Below are 23,639 nucleotides of genomic sequence, written 5' to 3' on the forward strand. Positions count from 1 at the left end.
GACTAATAAGTTAAGTGGGGAATACTATAATAAAAACTGTTTAGTAATTTACAATGTTTTTGCTGGTGAGATTAACGGTCACTACTGCTAGTTAAAAAAAGATGAAAAGCAACCTGATAGGTATATTTATCTAAAATTAAAACGCCCCGGCATGGCCAAGTGTGTAAAGGCGTTCGACTCGTAATCCGCGGGTCGCGGGTTTGAATTCGGTCGCACCAAACATGCTCGCCCTTCCCGCTGTAGGGGTGTTATAATGTGACGGTCAATCATACTGTTCGTTGGTAAAAGAGTAGCCCAAGAGTTGGCGGTGTGTGGTGATGACTAGCTGCTCTAGTCTTACACTGCTAAATTATGGACTGCTAGCGCAGATAGCTCTCGAGTAACTTTGCGCGAAATTCAAAACAAACAAACTAAAATTAATAATATAATAGCTATATCAAATAAAAGATTAAAGAAAACATTTGAAATTTACACTTATTTTCATTAGCAATTTTTTCAGTAGCCCCATTTTGAGATTTTCAAATGGTTAGTGTTAAAACGAGAATATAATTATTAAACAAATTTGTGATATGAAAATATCAAAATTATAATTTTTTTTACGTTAAACACGCCTAGAAATGTTTATTGATATTTTTCTTTTTGAACATTTTCTACTTGTCTAATGTTATCAATTGTTGAGCAGAAAATTATGTTTTAGCACCTTGCACTTCATCATATGTAATTTTTCCATTAATATGATAAAATATAAATAATTTTTGACAGATTATAAAATAAAAGTGGTTGAGTTATTAACAAAAAACTGATATTCATGTTTCTTTCATAGTTTTGTTAATGTGTAATTACAGTTTTTTTTTTAAATCATATTTGACCCTAAATGTTTAGCAAAATTAATAATGTGAGTTTTTCTTTACAAAATCATTTTTTCACAGACCAATCAGTTAGGTTCGCTAACTGAAGGTTTTGAGAATAAATACCACTTTGCTTTGTTTGTTAGACTATTTCATCTACAACCGGTATCGTCAAGAAAAAAGATACGACACTAATAAAAGTATAAGTTAACACATGTTTGTTCGCACAAACACAATCACATTACAAATGATATTGTGTATCAAACTGATAAAAAAGAAGTTAAGCCTTTATTCAAAAGTTTTTTTTATAAGTTTGTGTGTTTTTTTTTACACGTAAACAAATTAAAACCATAAGCAAGAAGTAATCTGAGGGTCGCTCGTTCGGATCCCCGTCACACCAAAGATGCTCACCCTTTCAACCGTGGATGTATTATAATTCAACGGTAAATCCCACTATTTATTGGTAAACGAATAGTCCAAGGGTTAGCAGTGGGTGGTGATGACTAGCTGTCTTCCCTGTACTGTAATCTTACACTACTAAATTAGGTACTAGTGCAGATAGCCCTCGTGTAGCTTTGCGCGAAATTCAAAACAAACCAATATTACTGTAATCTGAGTGGAGTTTATAATTTTAACTATAGAATGATTATACAGATATTGATATGTATGTGTGCTGCGCGTGCGTGCGTGTGTGTATATATTAAGTTTGTGACGGTCAAATATATTGTATTTTTCATTTATTCAACTTAAGGTTAGGGCTAAGACACTTGTGCATTTATTCGCCTAGTTTGATTGCAGTACCACATTAATTTAACAATATACTGAAAAGGTGTTTATCTAACTTTATTTGATCGAACATAGGATAATGATTAGCGTGCAGGTTCGAAACGTGATACGATGAACGTGCTCCGTACTTTCTAGTTGTGGTTGTTATAAATGTGAGAGCCAATCCTGTTATTCGAGTCAAAAGCCGATGGATGCTTCTGACTGATTACCTTCTATTTGGTCAGTAGTGTAAAACAAAGGACAGTTTTACCTTAGTATCTAAACTGGCAGCCCACGTGCATAGATGATGCCGTTTAGGTTGAAAATTTCACTTCCTATATCTCTTACAGAAAAGCATCCCAGTGACTCAACGGTAAGTCATTAGGCTTAAGGAACTAAATATTCGGTTTCTGATTGGCAGAGCACAAATGGACCTTTGAGAAAATGAACTATCACACACATAGAAAAAATAATTTTATATTTTTATCTAAAATCTTTGAAATACAAACATTTATTTGCGAACTGTTTTAATGTCATATAATCAATTGAAACAAATATTGCCAAAAATTAGAATGATAAAAGTTGTATTAACAAATTATATTATTTCACTCGTCTTCTGTTTGTTCGTCTGTGGACTCAGCATATAACCTGATATGGCTTTGCTATAAGAAAAAAACAACACTTTCTTTTTTTTGAATTTCGCGCAAAGCTTCTCGAGGGCTATCTGCGCTAGCCGTCCCTAATTTAACAGTGTAAGACTAGAGCTAAGGCAGCTAGTCATCACCACCCACCGCCAACTCTTGGGCTACTCTTTTACCAACGGATAGTGGGATTGACCGTAACTTTATAACGCCCCCACGGCTGGAAGGGCGAGCATGTTTGGTGTGATGGGGCTTCGAACTCGCGACCCTCGGATTACGAGTCGAACGCCTTAACACACTTGGCCATGCCGCCCCCCCCCCAAAAAAAAAAAAACAACAACAAAAAAATTGCCTGTTCCAACGTTTATATGTGTATAAACTGAGATAAAATTATGTTGTTTTTTTAGTCTATTTTCAAAACATTCAATATGTTAAGGTATTCATGGCAATTTGCAAAATGTAACTTATATATATATTTATGAAGCAATGATAACAGTATCGTGTTATTGGCTACTTACTATCTTTACGCTGTTAAGAATTACTTGAGTAAAGCTTACACACAAAAAAATTCAATTTCCGTTGAAAGTATTTTAGAGAAGCGCCTCTTAGTAGCAAGCAATAACTCGAAGTAGAAGAAATGTGTCTGTGTATGTGTTGAGAGAGCTTTCTTCACGGTTGATTGGTGCCGATGGGAGAATAAATTGAGTAAAGACAAATGCGGCTGGTAGAGAGACATGAGAGGAGCAGCTGTTCAGATTCTGACTTAGCACAAATATTATGTAGTTCAAAAGCTGTATAACGCTTTTGCTTGTTGTAGAAAACAAAAATACAGTATTGATAAAACAGTTCAGAGAAAGCCGAAGGATTAAGTAAAAACAAAATTAATCTAATATCAATCGCTGTTGCGCTTATAGTAGCATATAAACCCCATGCGATCACCTAATTCTAATTATCAATCAGCTGATAATTGTTTATTACTAAATACCAGTTAGTTCATTTTTTATTTTTCGGATCCTAATCTGATGCCTTTTTTGAGGAAAAATCCGAGAAGGACTGGTTTCTCGGCTGATAGTGACAGGGTTTTCGGTCTTAGTTCTTGAAAAGAAGACTGGTGTTTTATGGACAGCATGCCACCCTTTCTTTCAAGACCCGGATGAAAACCCTCTCACGAAAACAGCTTGACTCGGAAATTTTACTGAAGAGTTTGCTTGTATGTTTGTTTTGGAATTTCGCACAAAGCTACTCGAGGGCTATTACTAGCCGTCCCTAATTTAGCAGTGTAAGACTAGATGGAAGGCAGCTAGTCATCACCACTCACCGCCAACTCTTGGGCTACTCTTTTACCAACGAATAGTGGGATTGACCTTCACATTATAACGCCCCCACGGCTGGGAGGGCGAGCATGTTTGGCGCGATGGGGATGCGAACCCGCGACCCTCAGATTACAGGTCGCATGCCTTAACGCGCTTGGCCATTACTGAAGAGGGAAACTGATTAGTAGACGAGACATAACATAAAACTAGCTAGTAATTACATTTATACTTGTAAAAGTTGGCAAGTAATCAATAATTATGTGGTGGTATAGGCTACTAACGAAAGTGACGACATGTTTTTAATTTTAGACATAGTGTTCTTATCTAGCAATGTTAACCATTGAGGAGTATTATTGTCATGAACAAATGGTCCACGCTTAGTCTTTTTTATCTATAACTTCCATTATAAAAAGTTTTCATATACAATGTTTTTTAAACCTAAATTTAGTAAATAGGAATTAAACACATTATTAGATAAACTTGTCTAACCGTCACAAATACGATGTGTGTTTGTTGGTTTAAGCACAAAGCTTCATAATGAAATAGTTGGGCTGGACGCATCGAAGGAATCGAACCATGACTTTTAGTAATAAATAAAAACCCAAGCTTACAGCTTAGCCACCACGGAGATTGCTGATTGTTTGGGGATAGTGGCAATCAATAGCTTCCAAATTTGTGATTCTGTCCTTACTAAAAGAGCATGGCACTAATGACAGTTTTCTAGATTTATCATTTTTTTGGACATTGAATATCTTGTCCTAGTCCTTCTGATTAGCGATGGTTTACAATAAAACTGAAGATTTATTATTGTAATTTTCATGATGATAATGAACGAGTTGAGTCTTAACACAGTGCTAAAAGTGTAGCAGAGTTGACAACATACGTTTCAGAAATAGGTGGATACTCATAATTTTCATATACAAAGTTAAGTTGGAGTGCCAGGCCATTACACAGACATTATCTAATTATTTTAAATATCCAGAAGAATTCCAATTGTAAATAATGTAGTGTTGGTTGACCTGCAGAGGTTATCCCACTTACATAAAATATAAACCATAATATTTTGCTTGTAATCTCATAGATAAAATACAAGTCAAACAGACTAATCTTAAAATTACTGACTTGTTTTATATCATACGCTGCCACAAAGTGAGGCATATAAAACTGTTATGTTTATGTTTATTACAATACTTAATATATATATATATACACACACATATAAAACTGACCAAAACAAGTGGTTGAAATCGGTAATTTTCCATCTGGAATATATAAGGGACTCAACAGTAATTACTCTGATTACATACAATCATAATAGTGTTTTTGCTTAGCTGTACGTGTGTGTGTGAGAGAGAGAGAGAGAAACAGCATTGAATGTAAAAAAAAAATCCCTCTGTGCACAATCTCCACCCTCCCTGAAATATTTTATTGTGCTTTCAGACACCTTGTTGTCAAGGGTTATCGGTGTATATGCACGAAACAAGTAAGAGGCATTCGTTTTTTCGTTAAGAGTAGCTACAGTGAACCGTCTGAACGTATATTCAGTGATTTTTTTGTCTTTTTTTGCAAATTTGTATAAATTACATTAAAGTAGCATAACGAACAATAATAATACAAAGATTTCATTGTAAATTTGAGGAGTCAAGTTTTTTAATTAAAGTGCAGTATTTTCCATTTTAATTCTCTCCCCCCCCCCATATCCCTTTGCCCAGCGGAAACATCTGGATTTCACACTGTACAAATAATTATATGTTTTTAAAGGCCCTGTAACTAACCAGGTCAAAGACCCAGAAGCATTTGGATGTTTAAGTAATTTAGAATAATGTGTACAAAACATAATTTGAAGGGCAATTTTATTTGCTGTTGATTTATTGGAAAATATTTTAGCTAATATCTACAAAATATTGCTTAAATTTTAAGTGTTGCGGAGTTTTTGTTTATTGTTAAATATGGAGCTATACAATAAATTATTTGTGTTCTATCCAATATGTGTATAGAAATACGATATTTAGTGTTACATGTCTTCAGTTTTACCACTCAGTCATAGTGGACGATTCAAAGTTTCTAACTTGAAGTGATGTATCCTTATACATATAGAAATATATTAATACATTCTCAAATTTGATAAACCACAGTTTCTTTACTAAATTGTTTGTAATTTACTAATATCGTTTGAGGTTAGGTCAGTTAGTAATAGTATGCCCAAAAATATTTATTAGCAATAATATAAATAACAAAATTGTTTGATTGAGTTTTATAATTTGTAAAATAAAAATATAACTACCTGAATTTTTTGACTAAATAGTTTCGAGCAATGCGTTGAATTTTCTTGGAGTATTTCACAACTTTTGTTTCTGGAATGAGCTGAGTTCAATGTTCATATGACAAAAGAATATATGTATATCAGTAAAAATCCTCTTTGGCATGTTTGACTGAAATAATTAAAAATAGCAGATTGGTAACTAATATTTACTGGAGATTTCATTCTAAATGGAACAGATAAGTATGTTAAAATTAATTTCAGTCAGGTGTAAACATGCACACATACATGTATTTCCTTTTGAAATATCTAATTGATATCTCAGATCAAATATCTCTGTCACACTTTTAATTTAGTTTTGAATGATATCGCTAGATGGCAATCTCGTCGTACAGCGGTTTGACCGTAATTGATCGAAGGGAATGTTGTTTACCATAAAAAAACAACGATAACAAACGTGAGTTCAGTAGTGAAGGCTAAACTGGAGGAAACTTTGGTTAACTTTCAATGAAATGTTATTGGTGTAGAAAGTTTTTGCATAACTGCAACTATGAAATATTTATCAGCTAAATCGATGTAATTGATCCTTACATTTATTCGTTTGTGGTGACACTAACGTTGAAAGATAGAAGATAATAAGGGAGTGACCTTTGTTAACACCTCCCAGTTGGATGATTCGTAAGCGAGCTGAAGTCAGTGTACGCAAGGTTTAGTCGTTGGATTGGTAGTCCACTTTGTTGTTCCGTGATTCCAGAAACTAACTTGACGTGATAACATAATTCGTGGAAAACCGAATAAGGTAACAATGTTAATAATTTAAAACGTGTCAGTAATATAGTGCTAGCATGTCAGGCTTTTTCAAATATAACTCGTTTAATAATCACATACACTAAACTTTACTGTTAACTTGATTTTTCTTTTTTCACTTTTAAATATTTCTGGTACTGACGAGGAATGCGAAACCATTGCTGTTGCTGTTTTGACATTTTGGGACCTTCGGTACCCGTCTTTGTTTGTAGCTTTTCGTCTTTTAAAGTCAACAGTGATGTAAACTTTCATAATTTATAGTGTGAATTATTTAAGTCAGAAATATAGAAGTTTTAATTTTTTTAGATGAGGAAAACGGACATCTACAAATGTATTTTTCTTTTTTCTCTTATGCATGTGTTTCTGTGCACCAAATAATTTCATTTAATTTGGAAGTTTTGTTTGGACAAGCTTAATTAATTAGAATTGTTACATTAAGTTTGTTGTTCTTGCAATAAGATAAGTTACATTTTATGAAAAGTATTTAACTTGGTTATTCATAGGCTATTCGTTATTGCTTAAATGAACGCCCTACAAAGAAACTACGTAGTGTAAATAATGCAAGGAAGTTGGAAGTAATTAAATAGTATTCATCTTTGTAATTATTTATAAGAAAACAAAACAACAAAAGAACTTTATTCAAAACACTATTTTTTGATAAAGATAATAAATATTTAATGTTGTAGCCTTGTAGACTAACTCTAGAAACTGATTTCAGTATACAATTCTATTTTTTAATAGAATGTAACTAAACACGTACTTATAGGTTAGATCTTTTAGCCACATGGCCATATTATATGCTTAAAAATAGACAGTATTACACCCACCAAAATGAATTAGTATGTATAGTGATTAGGAGTCGACCCACGCTCATTGTTTGCCTCCTTATTCATTAGTTTTGTCATATTGTTAATACACACAGAATAAATCTAATTAAAACTTTTTAAAAAGTGTGTGTGGACTTGTACGGCTAAGTTTTATTATAACGTTTGATGAATGGACTTTGAAGTCTGATTAACAGTTAAAAGCACATTTAAAATAAAGTGCTATTGTACTTCATTTTGAGGTTTATGTCAGACTATTTATCTTTATACACAGATTCACATTTTGGTGTTGTGAATAAACATTTGTTCAAAATTTTAAATATGGTGCATAATTAACTACGAGTTCATCGTTTTGTGGTGTGTAATTATATAGTAAATGCAATCCGTATAACTGTGTATTGTAGAATTAGTTTAATGTTCTTGTTGTTTCAGTAACTCGTTGTATACTAAGTATTTGTACAGCTGATATTTTAATTTTTGTTTGATACTTTGGTCAACTTAGAGATCTGATTTGAATCATTAAATATTAATGTATTTAGGCTCTTAACTGTAAATTTATTTTTAAGTTTTATATATACAGTTTTAATTGTAGAATTGTTTTTATTTCTTGAAGTTATAACATCTTATTTTTATAATTATAATTTGTAGAAGCTTTCTCTTAAGGTTATTAGAAAAGTTTTCTCCTAATAGGTTATTTAGAGCTTTTGCTTCTATTGATTTGCATAAGTTAAAGTTTGTTCAGCTCATTTTCTTGGTAACAAAGGTTAAAAGTGTGAACAGTAGGTTATTATAAATATACTGGGTTAAACTGTCACTTATATTTAAAAAAAAAAAAGGTTAAAGGATTAAACTAGAAAATAAATGTATCATTTAAGTAATTGAATTCTGTGATTTAAGGTATAGAAGAAAATGATAGTTTTATTGTGATATGGAAGAGCAAGTCTTTATTATTAAACATTGGTAAATTATTAAAATCTAAGCTAAAATTTTGTTTTTCATCTACAAGAAAGGAAGGAATAGATCATTCAGTGATTTTGATAGTGCTGATTGAAATTAAGGATGCTAAAGTTTATAAGAATAAATTAAATGGGGAGAACAAAGCATTTGTTAAGGCTATGAGTGAAAATGAGCTTAAATTATTCATCCTAATTTATGATTTATATTCAGCAAAGATTGTAAAATTTTTCTCTTGCTTTTTTTTTACAGTTGAATGTTTCTCCAATTCTCATCCCTTCAGATAACAGTGATTTGTGTATTTTACACCTAAAAGAAAGTATGATTTCTCTCCATATATTCATCAATGTAGTTGTTCTTTTGTTTTTAAATGAATTTTTGTAATTTATTACAGTACTACATTTTGGAAGTATTTAAGCATGTGTGGATTATAAAAAGAGTTTGTAGTTAAAGGGTGATTGTCCCTCTAAGGTGTTTTATTGGAATTATAATAATGGATTAAAATAACTCAATAATCAATAAATATTATTAATAATACAAAAATGTGTTTTTTCTGTTATAAGAGAGGAGTATTTTAGTCTTTCTAGTATATTTTATGGAGAAGAGAATTCTTCAAGTTCAAATACTGCTGATTTTCTTTAAAAAAACTTGTTTTCAGGTAACTGAAACATGTTTTCATGATAAGATTTATTCTAAAATAATTGAAATCCTTTGTAAGAAACTGATGTAGAATTTTAAAACTTCTTTTCAAAGTTGCTGGGATTTTAGGTATTTTCTGGTGGGTTAGATGGTTGCTAGTGTTATTCATGTCTTCAGCATAAGAGATCAGAGGATGATTTGGGAAAGAAACTTTTGGAATATGTGATGAAAAGTCCTTCAGAAAAGTGGTTTGAATGTTGTAATTGATTAACACTGAAGTTTCAAAAAAAAAAAAGTTAAATGATATAGTGCAAAAGTTACTTGGAATATCTAGTTCTTATAGTTTTAATGAAAGTGCTCAGTAAATTGATGTTTGAAAGGTTGTTGTGGTGTAAAAAAGATGACCAAACAGTGTAATACTGATCATTGTGGGATGATCCTCTCTGTTTGTTTGATCATCTTTTTTCTTTTTTTTTTAAACCATCAGTAGCATTGCTCATTACTTTCAATTTGATGTATGATAATGTAATAGAATAATGAAAATCAGTTAATGTTCTTTAAAGACAATGTTAGAAATCTACTATCGCAAAGTTTTTTACAGACTAATGCATTTTGTTTGTACTCATTGTATTTTAAGTTATGAGTAATTTATCTAATTATGACAAAATTAGTGATAGTTTGTGTTTTGTATTCTTACTATTGTAGCAAATGTACAATTGAATTGTTACTTCCAATTTCCAACTTAAATAATAAACTCTTAAATTCTGAAGCTTTTCAACAAAGAAAGAAGGGATTAAAACAAGTCCCAATATTTAATGTAATTTCAGTTTAAAAGTGAAATTTGAAAAGAAAGCTGATATAACTCACAATTGACTAGAAGACGGTAATAAGTTAGAAGTTTAGTGCACTAGATGGATTTCTATCAAAGCTTCACACACACACACACACACACACACACACACACACACACACACTATGCTAGTTTAGTTTGAAGCATGATATTAATCTAGCCTAATCAGAAACAATCATTAATTTTAAAATAAGTTTACAAAGGAATAGCTTAATTTTAACAATGAAGTATATATTGTGTGTGTGTGTGTTTAATCGACAATTGAACTAATTTATGTTTCATAACTCTTTTATTTGACAAAATCTTCTGTAATACATAAAAATTACTAAATATAATTAATGCTGATTGAATAATAATTTTCTGTTTTTGCTAAGACAGTTGAAATTGATGATTAGGTAGCAATTACATTCTCACTTATGTTCATTTACTCAGTATGTTAATAATTTTTTCTGTCCATATTTTCTTTTTGTTTCAGAAATTAAATTAATAGAATTTGAAACTAGTAGCAAGTAACTTCATGCATTTAACCTTGTGTTCATTAAACAACTTTAATGATTACAAAAGAAAACAAAGGTTCCTTATAAAATGAACAGTTGCTATGAGAACATATTGATTGATTAACTGGTTATGTTATCCATTTGAGTTAAGTGTGAAATAAAATCTTCAAAAGATGATCATCTAGCATGAACAGTATATTACATCACTTATTCAACTCGCATGACACTTCACAGTTTAGCCTTTTCATCATGACAGTTATGAACACCATTTATCAAGCACATCTTTTCATATTCAAATGAAAGGGGTACGGGTTCTTTGCTGAATTATTCTGTTCCAAGTCAGAAAATTCACCACAGTGATTCATGTTGGCCCTCTGGGGCTGTAAGCACATTTGTTATCATGAGGTTAAAGGTAAGGCCCACTACCACCTTACAAGTAAATCATTTTTGGTAAAAGTGTAAAAGTTACAAGTCCATAATTGAATATAAATGGTGGACAGATTAAAGAAACACATGATCTGTATTCACAGAATTGCTCATTTCATTTATAGTAGGATACTAATTTTATTGGTTAGTCTACAAAAGACCTCTTAACAATAAATACTAAATATAATACATGAAATCTTCAAGGTTTTTGAACTAAAGATGTAATTAATGTTGTAAATATTTTTACAAATTGGTTTCTTTCTTTATATAATAGGTTTGTAGCTTTATAACAATAATGTTTCAGGCAATCAGGTAGTCATGGTTTAATTTGGATAGTAACTTCAGTTCATGACAATGGAGAAGGTATAATATCTAATATTACCATAAAAATCTGTTTATGATACATACAGAAGTTAAATTTCCTATTTGAAAACTAGGCCTAATAGTTTCAAATACCAATATTAACAAAACAAACAAACAAACAGAAATGATGGTTTTTCATTGTTCACTTACTGTACTGCTTCACACCAACCAATAGGAGTATTTTTGGTACATTTGTGGAATGTATTTTTGAAATGCATAACTAGTTATGTCAGGGCTTCAGGTGGAAAAAACAAACTTGTTTATGTTTCCTGTTGTAATGACGTTTAATTTATAGGCAAATAGAAATAAAATGTGTGTCTTTGCAATAAGGCCAAAATACTTTTTTTGTTCATAACACAGGAAATAATAGTAATAAAGTAATATGGAGTAAACCAAAGAAATTAAGTTATTCATGGGTGTCCACAAGTTTTAACTGTTTTGTGAACCATGCTAAAGTTCTTTGTTCCTATTACATACTTGTTCAAATTAAAAAAAAAAAAAATTAAACATACACACAGAAAATTCCCCTTACCACATTAAGTAGATTGTAATACCAAAGTATCAAGAGGCTAAAATTGTTTTCTTGTCTGGTAAACAAAACCTTTTTCTCGAAGATGATGTTTTATGTTCTTTGTAAACATAACTTGTCATGTAACGAAAACAAGATAACAGATATTTGTCATGTTGTGGGACTTAGTAAACTGACATGGTGTTTTTGAAATAACAGTCTGAAACTAAGTAATTGCTTTTGTTTTCTTTGATGTAACATAAGCTTTAGAGAATGTGAGGGGTTAAAAGTTTTTCAATTACAAAGAAATAATTTTACATTAGTGCCACACACACACACACACACACACACACACACACAATAAATAATGAAATCAGAAAGTACAGGAAGCATATGCCTTACCTACCTGATGAGTCGAATGTTGCTTAATGTTTAATAGATCAGAGAATCCAAGGTTTGAATACACACTAGACCTTTAGTCATACAGGCATTATAAAAGTTTATATTCTGTGTTATGCTGATATTCCATTAAGAAATGTTTCTTGTAAGACAAATGCACAATAATTTCTCTGTGTTTTTTTATAAATTGATAATATTAATAACTACAGAACCTTTTATGTTTGTGATTTGTTTTTTGTGCTGGTTTATAAGTAACCACATTTTTTTGTCTCTTTGAAATCTTAAGTGAATAATTAAAATATATATTCCTATTTGCAGAACTTGGAGAAATCTGAAGAGTGTGTGAAAGTTTTTCAACAGTTCATGAAACTAAAAAAAGTGGATAAAAGGCTGTGAAAAGCAGACAGTTATCTGGAAAGTGAGGCTTTATTCATAATGGAGTTCCATCTCATAAGTGCAATGATTTTGCTGATTACTGCCATATTTTCTTTTCCTACAATATCTAGTTTTGGTAAGTTTTTTGTTTTTTTTATAAATGCTTCAAAGTTCTTAGGAAGTTTTTTTGTATGTATATTCATGCACCAGAAGTGTAAGGTAATTTCTTAATGGAACATTCCAATTTTTTTGAAACTATATATATTTATGTAAGAGAATAATAGAAACTTTTATGAATGGTATAATTTGTACAAGATTTCACGTTATGTCAGCCTGAAGTACATTTCGTGAATCAGACCCATTTTAATGTAATAATGTTTTCTAGTATTTATTGTACAATAATAGTGTTATTTAATCATACAAAATTCAGTTATTGAATCAACATTTCTTCTTTGTATGGTATATAAATTAAATATTTCACGTGAGAACAGGCTAGTCATACTGTAGAATTATAATTATAATAATGTTTTATTTTACTCCTGGGTGTTCAGGAATCTAGAAAATGTTAGTACTTTTCCCCAAATTAAAAAAATAAAAATAAAATGTTATTACAAGTTTAAAATTGCAGATGAATAATGTAAAGTTTTATATGTACTTAATATTTTAGTAGTATTAATGTACACAAGCAACTGAATCACCAGAAGATCTAACAACATGAACCAGAATGACGGATGTAGCAGATATTTCTATACAGACTTGTTACACAGTTTTAATCACTATTTTTGGGATTCCTGTTGTGGATGCATAGTACTTTGTGTGTGGGAGGGTGGATGAATGTTAGATTATTCTATCGTGTTCTTCCAACATGACAGTTACTTAATGAAAGTTGGTTGGATTGTAGAAGCTGTATGATCTAATGGGAGTTAGTGAGCTATAAAAGTTGTGTAAGGTACTAAAAATTAGTGTATTAAAACAGTTATTTACTAAAAATTAACTGGTTTAAACTAGTTGTGTGACATAATGGAAGTTGGTTATAGCAGTTAAGTAATGTTCTGAAAGTTGGTGTTCTGGACAAATTGTGTAATGTTCTGAAAGTTGGTGTTCTGGACAAATTGTGTAATGTTCTGAAAGTTGGTGTCCTGGACAAATTGTGTAATGTTCTGAAAGTTGGTGTCCTGGACAAATTGTGTAATGTTCTGAAAGTTGGTGTCCTGGACAAATTGTGTAATGTAGTGAAAGTTGGTGTTCTGGACAAATTGTGTAATGTAGTGAAAGTTGGTGTTCTGGACAAATTGTGTAATGTAGTGAAAGTTGGTGTTCTGGACAAATTGTGTAATGTAGTGAAAGTTGGTGTCCTGGACAAATTGTGTAATGTAGTGAAAGTCTGTGAGTCATAACTGTTGTGAATTGAAAGTTAATTTAGTGATAAAGCTTTTATATAGTGAAAACTGATGGGTCATAATATTTATGGAACAACACAAGTTGATGGGTTTTAATGATTGTATTTAAGTTGGTGAGTTATAACAGTTGTACAACATAATGATAGTTGATAGGTTACAACAGTAAAGTAATGAGAGTTAGTGGAAGATGACTTGTGTCTTTCAGTGGTATAATTGGAACATATAACTAGTGTCCTTTGATTACACAATGTGACAAAATTTTTGCTTTTTATTGTTCCTGGACAGAAAGTGTTATTTCCCAATTGCTAATGCCTTAAGTAAATGGAAAAGACCTATTTTTCTCTTCAATTTTTACTTTTGTGACCTGGAAGCGTATAACGAAAACATGATGGGAGACTATTTGTGGATTTATACGTGATTTACATTACAGTCGCAAATCTCTTAAAAACTACTTACTTCTAAACGTTTTTGTTCATTTTTGTATAACTTTAGTATAAATACATGTAAATCTTAATTCGTATGTTATTTTATTCAGACCTTATGTAAATCAAAATGTGCAAATTTGCCCGTTTTTACACAGAAAATAGGTTAATTTCTAAACTTCATTATCCAGGTCACAAAAGCAAAGTTTGAAGGGAATAATGGCCATTTTCTGTACTTATACAACATAAGCAATTAAGAAATAACACATACTATTCAGGAACAAAATTTGTGGTACATAGTGTTATTCATCTAACAAGTATTACATTCGTTAATATACAGCCAACTAACTGATAAGCAGAGTAAACGGCTGTTCTCTGTAATCGCAAGATGTGTTAATCTATTGTTTGACTACTTCATGAGCTTACTATAAAAGCCTTCAACTGATTGTTAAAACAGTTTGATTTTTTTATGTAATTTATTTGTATACATTATCAACTACACTCTCCGTTACAGACTGGTTTTATCGCAACTATTATTTAATAACAACATAATCAGCTCGAAGTTTCAAACAGCTTGACTTGCATAGATAATTTCCAAATTGTTTCATTTAGATTTCTAATAAGCAGTCGTTGTGCTTTGATTTCATTTCCCTCTTGTGCATTTTTGTAGTGTTAATCTTAATTGGGGAGGGGGGAGAAATACTTCGATTTAATTCGGATTTGTCCATTTACAAATCTAGCTGGCCGTCTATCTGCATTCGTAGCTTGTGGGGAGTTATTTCAGCCAATTATATTTCGATGAAATATGGTAGTCAGATGACCCCACCCCTCCAAAAAAAAAAAAAAAACCAACAAAAAACAAAAGCCGAGTTTAAATGGATGAATAAGAGGAGGATATATTTTTCTTAAACTGTTATTTAGGTCAAAGTTTATTATCCTGTGAGGGACAGGCTACATTGGACCTCTTTCTCTTACCATGACCGATGTTACTCACTTTATGGACCACATAAATTATATTGTTCTATCTTACGGTGTTCCAAAATGATGAGAGAAAACAACTCGGTTTCTTCAGTAAATGTTTGTGGTAGAGGACTAAGATTTTCCAGAGTCCTTAGTGAGTTTAGTTATTGAGAGCTCAAGGCTAGGATGTATTTTTGTCAGAACTGTTTTCCATCCTCATTCTTTCTGCTTCTGAGATTATTTCTTTGTCGTTATATTTACTGGATCTTTCTTCATATTTTTTATTGGTGTAGCTTTACTTACAGCTTCAATAAAATGGGTCTAAGTTGCTTTCTGGATCAAGTGGAGCGTGGATTCCTGGAGATGAGGCTTGGTCCGTTTGTTGAATACATTTTGCTTTGGTTATAAAAATGATCTTCCTCATAAAGCTTGGAGTAGTATAGGAAAAAATAACGTAGGTGAAGAAGAAGAAAAAAAAAGAAATAAGTGTTATCTTGGTGGTGTTGTGAATTAAGTACAAAGTTACACAATGGGCTATCTGTGCTCTGCCCACCACGGGTATCGAAACCTGGTTTCTAGGGTTGTAAGTCCATAGATATACCTCTACGTCTGTTTTTTTGGCGAGAATGTGTTTTTTGTTCTTGGTAGTTTAGCACTGAGATGGGAACTGCTGGGTTATCCTGGTAAAGAGGTGTGTTTTTCCTGGTGTTTCAGCACTGATGTGAAAGTAGTCCACAAGTGTGTCTTTTGATAGTTTAATGTTCAGGTTTTCTGAATAAATATTTCATGTAGTTTGTTACGAATCCCGTATATCGGAAAAATAGGCTATATGCAGCGTAAGATGTATCGATCAATACAAATCAAACTGGCATAGAAAGGATATACGAAATCCTGCAGGATAAACTGGAGGATGGCTTCTAATGAAGAAGTCACATAAGGCTGGAGTAAAAGCTCGTGGTCAGCTGAACAGCTTGTCATCTCTACGCGTATTCGTTGGATGAAGTTTGTTTGGTCGAAATTCTGGTATGTCTGTTGAGTCGTAATTTTAAATTTCAAGCGAGGATAAAGAAGGAAGAAACTATTTCAAATGACAGGTGAATGAAGCAGAGACATTTTTCATTCGTGTGAACACCGAGTTTCCAAAGAGCGAACAGCATAGGACTACTCTGTGCCTGATCTCGATCGGAAAACCCCGAATGTATGACCGGTTGAACGACTCACAGAAGCGGCGTTTGGTTCTGCACGTAACGCAAGCATCTTTGTACTGGAAGAACGGTTCGTATCTGTGGCCGAAGATAGTGGAAAGATACAAATCCAAAAATCTTGGTAGTAATATCGATTTAAAACGTTTAACCCTAAATTAAAATTATTTGAAATAACTTCCTAAACTTTTGAAGAAGAGAATGATAAATAGGTTTCTACTACCGAAAAGCCGACAAGAAAACATCGACTTTTTTTTTTTTTTTTTGCATTTAAACATAAACCAACAGCCGATGTCGGACTTTGATCAGTTCGTGTCCTGTTTTATAGCAATACTTTTAACCGACGCATTGCTAACTGCCGCATAATTTTTAAAAAACCCACATTAATTTCTTAGTTAAAAACTGTTTTTGAATTTCATTACATGGCCTTTTAAGAATTCACCTTCTTTCCAAAATATGTTTCAATTTTAAAACAATGACGTTTATGAGTGTTTTTGTTGGCAAAGTGTTGCCGTAATAATAATTATTTGAGATTAGTCACTAAATTTATTACTTAAAACGAACGTTATATAAATACCAATGTTGCCATGGTTAACCAGACGGTAATATATTATGAGGATACTTGTTTTGTAAGTTTGTTTAATAAAAAACATTTCCATCTGTCACCTCCAGTCTTTTAAAACTCTAGATTGTATTTGTTTCTTTTCGTGAATTGGAGGGCGTGTCAAATTGATTTTAGTTGAAGTAACATTCTCAGTGTAGTGGGGTACAGCAACATTAATCATATAAATAAAATGTATTTAAAACAAAACATTTTGACGTGTGTATCCAGTTAATTCAGCGGATGTGACGTAAAACTTTGTTACCGTACGTACTAAGAGCTACAACATTCAGTTTTATTTTTATTTTTTTCAAAGAGTAGAACACCAAGAATTTAACGGGAACATGAACACCTGAAAAACAAACATTACTTGCTCTTTGCATTAGGCAATATATATAGTGCCATTTAATTAAAGTTATTGGTTTTCGAACATTCTACAATATCTAAGTCCTTCCCCTTTTTGCACACCTCGAATTGAATAGAACCAAGAAAACTTTCAGGGGGAAAAATAATCCGTGTAATCTAAATGCCCTCCATGGAGAGTATAGTGCTTTGTTATTACGTTTTATTCAGAACACGAAATTTCTTTCAAATAAAACAAATTTAATGTACTGATGTTCATTGATCGGACAGTAATTTCTGATCATTAATCTGTATTAATGAAAAATGAACAACCAAATGAAACGCATATTAGTTAAGCTGGGGAATGTATTCACAGAGTTGTGGATGCGTAAATGCCTTCCTTTCGCTCACTAATTTCACCGGGCGTAGTCTTCGTTTTCAAAGATCTATATGATGTACTGGACGTGTCGCATCAGTAGAATTTGATTTTATTTCTTTCTCGTATCGTCACGTGCAATAAGTGCCACCAATATTTTACAGTACCCTTACTACTATGTATAGTAATTTATAATTTGAAATGCTAGTTTGAAAGTAATCTAAATTCAAGTATATAAAAGCGATAATTATTTCCGTGCGCAGATCATTTGACGAGTTTGTTTTATCATTTTTATTATAAGAAAACATTTAATTTTTTTTTATATTAAAGTCAGAAAAATTGATAACTGTTGCAGAAGTATACATAAGTCTGGGTTTAAATTAACTTTGTTTTGATGTCGAAAATGTAAAATACAAATTTATCACCTAAAAGAAACAACGACAGTAAAACAACTGAAATGTTTTATCATTTTTAGTTTTTTCGTTTTGGAACTGTTGATAGTATTTTTTTAAAATAATTATTGTAACTCATTTGGCGGGATAGTGGTAAATTTACGAACTTACAACGTTAAAATCCAGGATTTGATTTCTCGTGATGGCTAGAGTGCGGATAGCCGACTATGTAGGTTTGGACGAAGACACACACACACACACGCACGCACGCACACATATATATAATATGAAGTTATGCAGGTCTGATACACATACCAGTTATGTAAGTTTCCAGGTGTTCAAAGGTGCAGCTTGTAATGGTGATATTTTCAATGGCGTTATGAAGTTCTGATAAAACCCACATATATTAAAATCAGAAACGAACTGAGTAGCTAATATTACTAATCTAATGTACAGTTATAACTAGAATCATACAAAGTCATAAAACTTATAATGAACGAAACACATTGATTCATCAATATAGGGTATCTTTGTAGTCAGAAATATTTTCGGCCGTAATCGCAATGGCCATCTCCAACTTTGTGTATTCCTCACGTACACTCACAAACCCGCGCGTGTATATTTTATAGCATAATATATTCGTAACCTGAGGGTTACAAATTCGAATTCTATTTCCGAACAAGTGGAGGCGTTTCTATGTTACGCATAATCCCGTTATTTGCTTTAAAGAGTAGTCCAAGAACATGCAGTAGCGTCTTTCCTTTTAACCTACACGTAAAAATTAGGGACAACATGGTGGAGATAGTCCTCGAGCAGCTTTGCATGAAATTCAACAAATACAATACTTGGTGATGTTTATTTTAGAACATTCCAAATACCGACTAAGTCGTGACTTCAGTCATTTGAAGTTGATGAAATTTTATTTTCCGGAGTTTGCTACTTTGGCAAGTTGAGTTTACTATGAACTAACTTTTGTTACTTGAGAAAGTAGCAACCATGGTGTTTGAACCAAATTAATAACACTATCACGCAAGTTGCATGTGTAACGTCATGACAATAAAATTATTCTGTCTCTTGGGCGTTGTGTGACAGTTTGAGCTTTAGTGTGTCATTCGTCATTTAGTTTTTTCTTCTATTTTCTAAGTAAAGTGGGAATAGGTGGGATTAGATTGGAGGTGTCTTTCTCTAGTGAAAGGTGCAATTGCACCCTCATTTTTTATTTGCTCTGCCAAGCAAAAAACGTAGGATCAGTTTTAAAACAGTCGTCTTATTTATTTCGATGTCATGTGTTCAAGGCATTCCCGTTTTCAAAATCTCTATTTCAGGGCGTGAAGGGCCAAATTTAGGTGGATGGATTAATCCTACGTCGAGGTTTGCACCTCTAGGTCTACACAAAACACTGCAAGAGTTTGGGTTTAGGGTTTGTCGACGTTTTGGTTGAAAGTAATAAAACAATTGTAAAGTTACTTCCTGGCGCACGCTAAATATTGGAAATACTAGTTTAAAAACACTCAATTCACTAAAACACTATAGTTGAAAAGCACTCGAGTCACCCTTTTTTGGTCTTCAGGTGATTTTATTACTTGCTTCGTGAGAGATGCTGAAACGTCTGTGAAAAGAAAGTTTTATTGTGAACTTTAATAATATGAAACAAAATTCTTTGATTTATATTGTTTTTCGCCTCTTTCAATGGCATAGCAGTATGCCTGCGGAGTTACAACGCTAGAAGCCAAGTTTCGATACCCGTGGCAGGCATAGCACAAACATTCCACTGCGTGGCTTTGTGCTTAATTACAAACCAGGGAAGCCGTACTATTAAGAGTAATATCCTTTATCTAGTTTATATACCCATTCTGCGCATTTCAAAAGTTTCATATATGTAACAAGAAAATAAATATATACACTATTACATAGTTCCTCGCTTTCGCCGGTCGTACGACATAATGAAGGTAGAATCATAAGAAGCAGGCATATAAAGCGTTATAGAGACTAACATTTTTCATGTACGTGAGGTTGTACACGTGTCAAGCGTCTGTTTTGAACAATTTACGATCATAACGTGCTCTCCCGACATTTATAGAAAGTGGCATAATTTCCTGATTAGCTTGGTACGTGCCACCTGTAATGTGGTGGCGCTGTTCAAAATGTATAGACGTAAATGCTCTTTAGCATTAAAATACTAATTAAGATTAAATACAATGTTGGAACTATTAATTGTTCATGTACTTACATGCTTGGTTCTGGATGCTTTTGTACGCTGGATGCGAGGTTTTGGGTTGTTCCAGTATACTGGATGCGGGGTTTGGGGTAATTCCAATTCTCTGATAAATTAATATATACTTGAATTCTTGGTTCAGGATTGTTCATGTATACTTGGACTCACGGTGTTGGATAGATTTTGTAAACTTGCACTCGCTGTTCTAGATAGTTCGTGTACTTGAACTCTTGGTTCTGTATAGTTCGTTCATGTATACTGAACAGCTAGTCCCTGAATAGTTCATGTATCTATACATGTACTAAATTTTCTGGACGAGAACAAAGAGACCCGCACTTTTAATAAAGAAATACGTTTTAGGTTGAAACCTTTATTGTGACCTTACATAGCTACTCTCACAAATTATTTTAGCTTCTTATGATAATTAATATTTCCCTGTTCTGTAAATATTTTCCAGAAGTAAGGTTGAAAACACTTGGCAGTAGAAGCAATTGGTGAGAATTTAGATTTTCTCTGTATGTGGTATATTGTTCATTATTAATAACACGCCTTCTTTTCCCTGGAAAACGTGCTTTCATTAGACCATTTTATGTTGAAGACTCGTATGACTGTTTTATGACTTATATGAATGTTTTATAGTTTTTTTACTTGCCACTTTTGCTTCAGTTTACATTACTAAACGGTTGCTTTCAGTGTCTTTGTACTGAATACGTAACCTGTAAATGTGAAGTGCTCACGTATACACATTATGCATCAGGTGGGGCTTACCGCACAAGTAGCTTTGTTTGTGTGACCGTCCTGTATTCGTTATGATTATATGGGCGTCGTTTGTGTATACACGTATCAAAAAACTAATACTTGAACGAGGTGAGGTTGTATGTTTGTACGGATTCGTCGTCAGTCAATTGTTGCTTGATGGGGAAAGGGTACTGTTCAACGGCTGTAAAGTCTAAAAGCCTGGGAATAACTCAGTTTTCCTTTTTCTGAAACTTCCAGTAAACTGTACTAGGATTAAACGACAGAAGGGGGGCCGAAATGCGTTATCTTGGGAAAGTACAGGATCATAAAACTCAATGGAAGTAGGACAGCATTTGTTTGAGCAGCATACCTCGCCCTTCTTCTATAGCCCGGAAACTGCTAAAAGAATCTAGTCACCTTCCTTTGAAACTTTTCCCCAAACTTGGTTGAAGGTTATTTTCCTTCTCGGGCAAACTTCTGCTCAGCTTTTCTCCTTGGTAGGAGAAACAGAAGTGCGCACATGCAGACCACTTTGGCACACCTTGTCTTTCTCTCTACCCCCTTTTCCGTCCCTCTGGTAGCTTTTGTTTTTCCTCCGAAAAAGCCATTTTTCAAGGTAACGTAGGGAGGACCGAAACAATTGAGGATCTCGTGTCAGTTTGCGGTTCGTTCCTGTCGAAGCGTGATACTCGCGAATTTATTGTGCAAGTTTCCTTCTGTCGAAAGCAAAGGAAAAATTGTTTTATCTTGGTGCAGTGAGCTATTGGTTTGTGCCCACGTTTTGGGCACGGAATGTATTGTTTGTATTTTGATTAATATCATCAATAATTTACAAATCATTACAAAACATGTCTTGCTTGGACTAGTATCTGTTAAGAATTCAGCTTTTTTTTTTTTTCTAAAGTGATTGAAGTCTGAAACAGTATTATGACCTTAATCTTGGTTTGAACATCCTTTTGTTTAGTTACAAGAGATTGCTTATTTTCATTTTGTTAAACGTTTCAAAACTCTTTCAGTATCGAGAGGTTGTCATTACTTTGGAAATAATGTGTGCATCACTGCGTAACATTTTATGAAGCTTCAAACGGCCCCAGTGGGTTTCTATATGGTATATTGTGAGAGGCAGTTTAAGGGCTGAAATAAATATCTTTCGTAAGTTTAACCTTGTTATTTCCTTCGTGAAGCCCATTTCTCAAAGGGCTCAACATATAGTGGTCTGTAGTGATGATAATATACGCATCGGCTGTTTTTCATTGGATATTTTCTGTATTGCGAGTCTTTATAGAATATCAATGTCAAAGAATTGAAGACTTTGCGATGTCATATTTCTTTCAGTGCTCCAAACTAATGTTCCTTTTGTTTCTCGTAATAATTTATATATTAATGATAGGTGAAGAAAAAAGGGGTTTTGACATGTGTTTTTTTTTTTTAATATTCACAAAATTCTTTCGTATATCAGTATGGCTTAAAACTAACGATTATTGACAAAAAAAAGTGTTAGATCTTTATACCCACTTACTCATCATAGGGGCATTCTTGGTATCTCCTAATTTTCTATTTCCAAGGTCCATATACAGAACGTACTTTTATGTGGGTCCCGGCATGGCCAGATAGGTTAAGGCGTTCGACTCGTAATCTGAAGGTCGCGGGTTTGAATCCCGGTGATACCGAACATGCTCGCTCTTTCAGTCGTTGGGGCGTTATAATGTGACGGTCAATCCCACTATTCGTTGGTAAAAAAGTATCCCACGAGTTGGCTGTGGATGGTGATGACTATCTGCCTTCCGTCTAGACTTACACTGCTAAATTAGGGACGGCTAGCGCAGATTACCCCTTGAGTAGCTTTGCGCGAAATTAAAAACGCACAAACAAACTTTTATGTGGAATTTTCGCTCATAAATTATTGTAAGTGTTCGAGCAAATGTTTTATGTAGTGAATATTCTACAGAAGCCCCTGGGAGTTTATTACAGTTTACGCTGAAATGTTAAGCACTATTGTTTAAAAGGAAGAAAGTTAAGCCTTTTCTCATTACATAGGTTATCTTACACCAGCTATCCGATGTACAGTTTTATCATTTTACATACAGGAACGGGATTGCCAATAATGTTTCAGCTACCTTATTTCTTTTTTTAAATTGTTTGTTGCTTACAATCTGTTGATGAACAGTTAGTTGCTTTAAGAAAGGAAATTATGCTTTTGAAATAACGCAGAACTCGATCATTTACATATGTGTAGCTGGTTGTAGGAACAAGTTGCATTCCTGGTTAAAGAAACCTTTGGCTCATGGACTGAATGAGCTTTACATATAGCCTACCTTTTAAGATTTTTTTCAGTGCTGGAGAAGATAGACCTATCTGTCAATAGCTCTAGGATTTCTTCTTGTTTTTTTAATGATTTATTTATATCTCGCTAGAAATGTATACTTTGATCAAAACCATTAAAAAAAAGTGTTGTTCATACGTTTTTAGTCTCTTTTGATTAGTCTTATTTACTTAAAGTCTCCAAGATCATTTTAACACAA

The 23,639-nt window shown here is 32.8% G+C and overlaps 1 protein-coding gene across 3 annotated transcripts in view; it reads left to right on the forward strand.

Moving 5' to 3' along the window:
• Positions 1-6,268: 6,268 nt before the first annotated feature.
• LOC143244971 (transforming growth factor beta receptor type 3-like) overlaps positions 6,269-23,639 on the forward strand; it is a 131,720-nt gene continuing 114,349 nt past the window's right edge. The window contains exons 1-3 of one of the 3 annotated variants that reach the window (XM_076490603.1): positions 6,270-6,626; positions 8,665-8,731; positions 12,413-12,605. In XM_076490603.1, coding sequence (XP_076346718.1) covers positions 12,530-12,605 — 76 coding nt within the window. In that variant the 5' untranslated portion in view covers positions 6,270-6,626; positions 8,665-8,731; positions 12,413-12,529. Of the gene's footprint in view, positions 6,627-8,664; positions 8,732-12,412; positions 12,606-23,639 lie in introns of all 3 variants that reach the window. The other 2 variants (XM_076490604.1, XM_076490602.1) reach the window with 2 other exon arrangements.

Source organism: Tachypleus tridentatus, chromosome 2 (assembly GCF_004210375.1).
Source record: "Tachypleus tridentatus isolate NWPU-2018 chromosome 2, ASM421037v1, whole genome shotgun sequence".
Taxonomy (NCBI): domain Eukaryota; kingdom Metazoa; phylum Arthropoda; class Merostomata; order Xiphosura; family Limulidae; genus Tachypleus; species Tachypleus tridentatus.